This window comes from Vigna radiata, unplaced genomic scaffold (assembly GCF_000741045.1).
Source record: "Vigna radiata var. radiata cultivar VC1973A unplaced genomic scaffold, Vradiata_ver6 scaffold_149, whole genome shotgun sequence".
Classification (NCBI taxonomy): Eukaryota; Viridiplantae; Streptophyta; class Magnoliopsida; order Fabales; family Fabaceae; genus Vigna; species Vigna radiata.
Genome location: NW_014542731.1, coordinates 868,275 through 869,405, shown reverse-complemented (window position 1 = coordinate 869,405; position 1,131 = coordinate 868,275). Strand labels below are relative to the sequence as shown.

The following is a 1,131-nucleotide window of genomic DNA, read 5'->3' as shown; positions in this document are numbered from 1 at the left end:
AAGACTTCTGATACCAAACTAAGCCGGTTGCAAGAAGGGGGGTCAAACAAAGTGTGGAGAGTTAGTAGAATAAGACAGTAAGCATAAGCTCTGTTGACACTTAATAAGCAAAACCTCATGNNANCAATTAAATAACATGATTTGCAAAAACATAAAGCAAACAAATTGAAAACTCACAGCATTANATGCCAGTTCAAAGAAAAAGATATTAATTTATGCAGAGAATTTATACCATAGAAAGCACGATGCATGAATCCAGTTCCACGTGTGTCACTGCTGAACACACTCCTGTACCCAACCAGGCCCCTGAACAAACAAATTCAAGAAGTTAAGAAAGTTCTTACATGCTTCATAAGATTTGACTTCACTAGAACCATCATACCAAAACAGTTATATCTCCATTGATGACAAACGTCCATGAACAGAATTTCAGAAATTACTCAAGTTACAGCCACAATAGGGAAGCAACCAGAAATCTGGACTATTAATTAGTGAGATATGCCTTCTGGATTCAACCATGATACCGGAAGCTATTTATGACATAATAATTATAGAAAAATTAAACGTGTGTTTAACTGATGTCCAATAATTGAAAAGATTCATTCCATTTTATTTCTTTCCTGGTCATCCAGGAGAAAGATTACTTTGGAAAGCCACCAGGATCACAACAAGTGGTTATCATCTCCCCCGAAATGGCAAAGGAAAGCATAATGAGAAAGAAACAAGAGACCTGAGAATGCAATTTCTTCAAATGCATCTATAGTATTTCCATTAAATACAAACATATTTTACCTATGACAATATGATAGGTTTGATACAGTTTACAAAAGAAGGAAAAAAGGTAGTTAGTACAGTTGTAATTACATAACTGTAACAGACTATTATAAATAGTCTTATTAGGAGGTGAACAGGGAGTTCTTTTGGGGCTTTTGGAGGAAAAGGGGAACTAGGAGAGTTAGGATCCTTTCGAAAGACCTTTGTTTTCTGCTATCCTTTGTTGTTGTGTTCCTACCACATTGATAGGATAGTTCTGTTCTGTTAGAATTATTGGTTAGTGTGTGTGAGTTGTGTGTATCTTAATGGTAGAATAATTACTAAGTCTACCTATGTTAGGATAGTTAGTAAGACTAA

The 1,131-nt window shown here is 35.1% G+C and overlaps 1 protein-coding gene across 1 annotated transcript in view; it reads right to left on the bottom strand.

Moving 5' to 3' along the window:
- Positions 1–1,131, bottom strand: part of LOC106780641 (GTP-binding protein TypA/BipA homolog) — a 17,198-nt gene that overhangs the window by 2,533 nt on the left and 13,534 nt on the right. Inside the window, exon 13 of the mRNA XM_014668937.2 lies at positions 233–306. Within this exon, the coding sequence (XP_014524423.1) occupies positions 233–306 (74 nt within the window). The remainder of the gene's footprint in view (positions 1–232; positions 307–1,131) is intronic.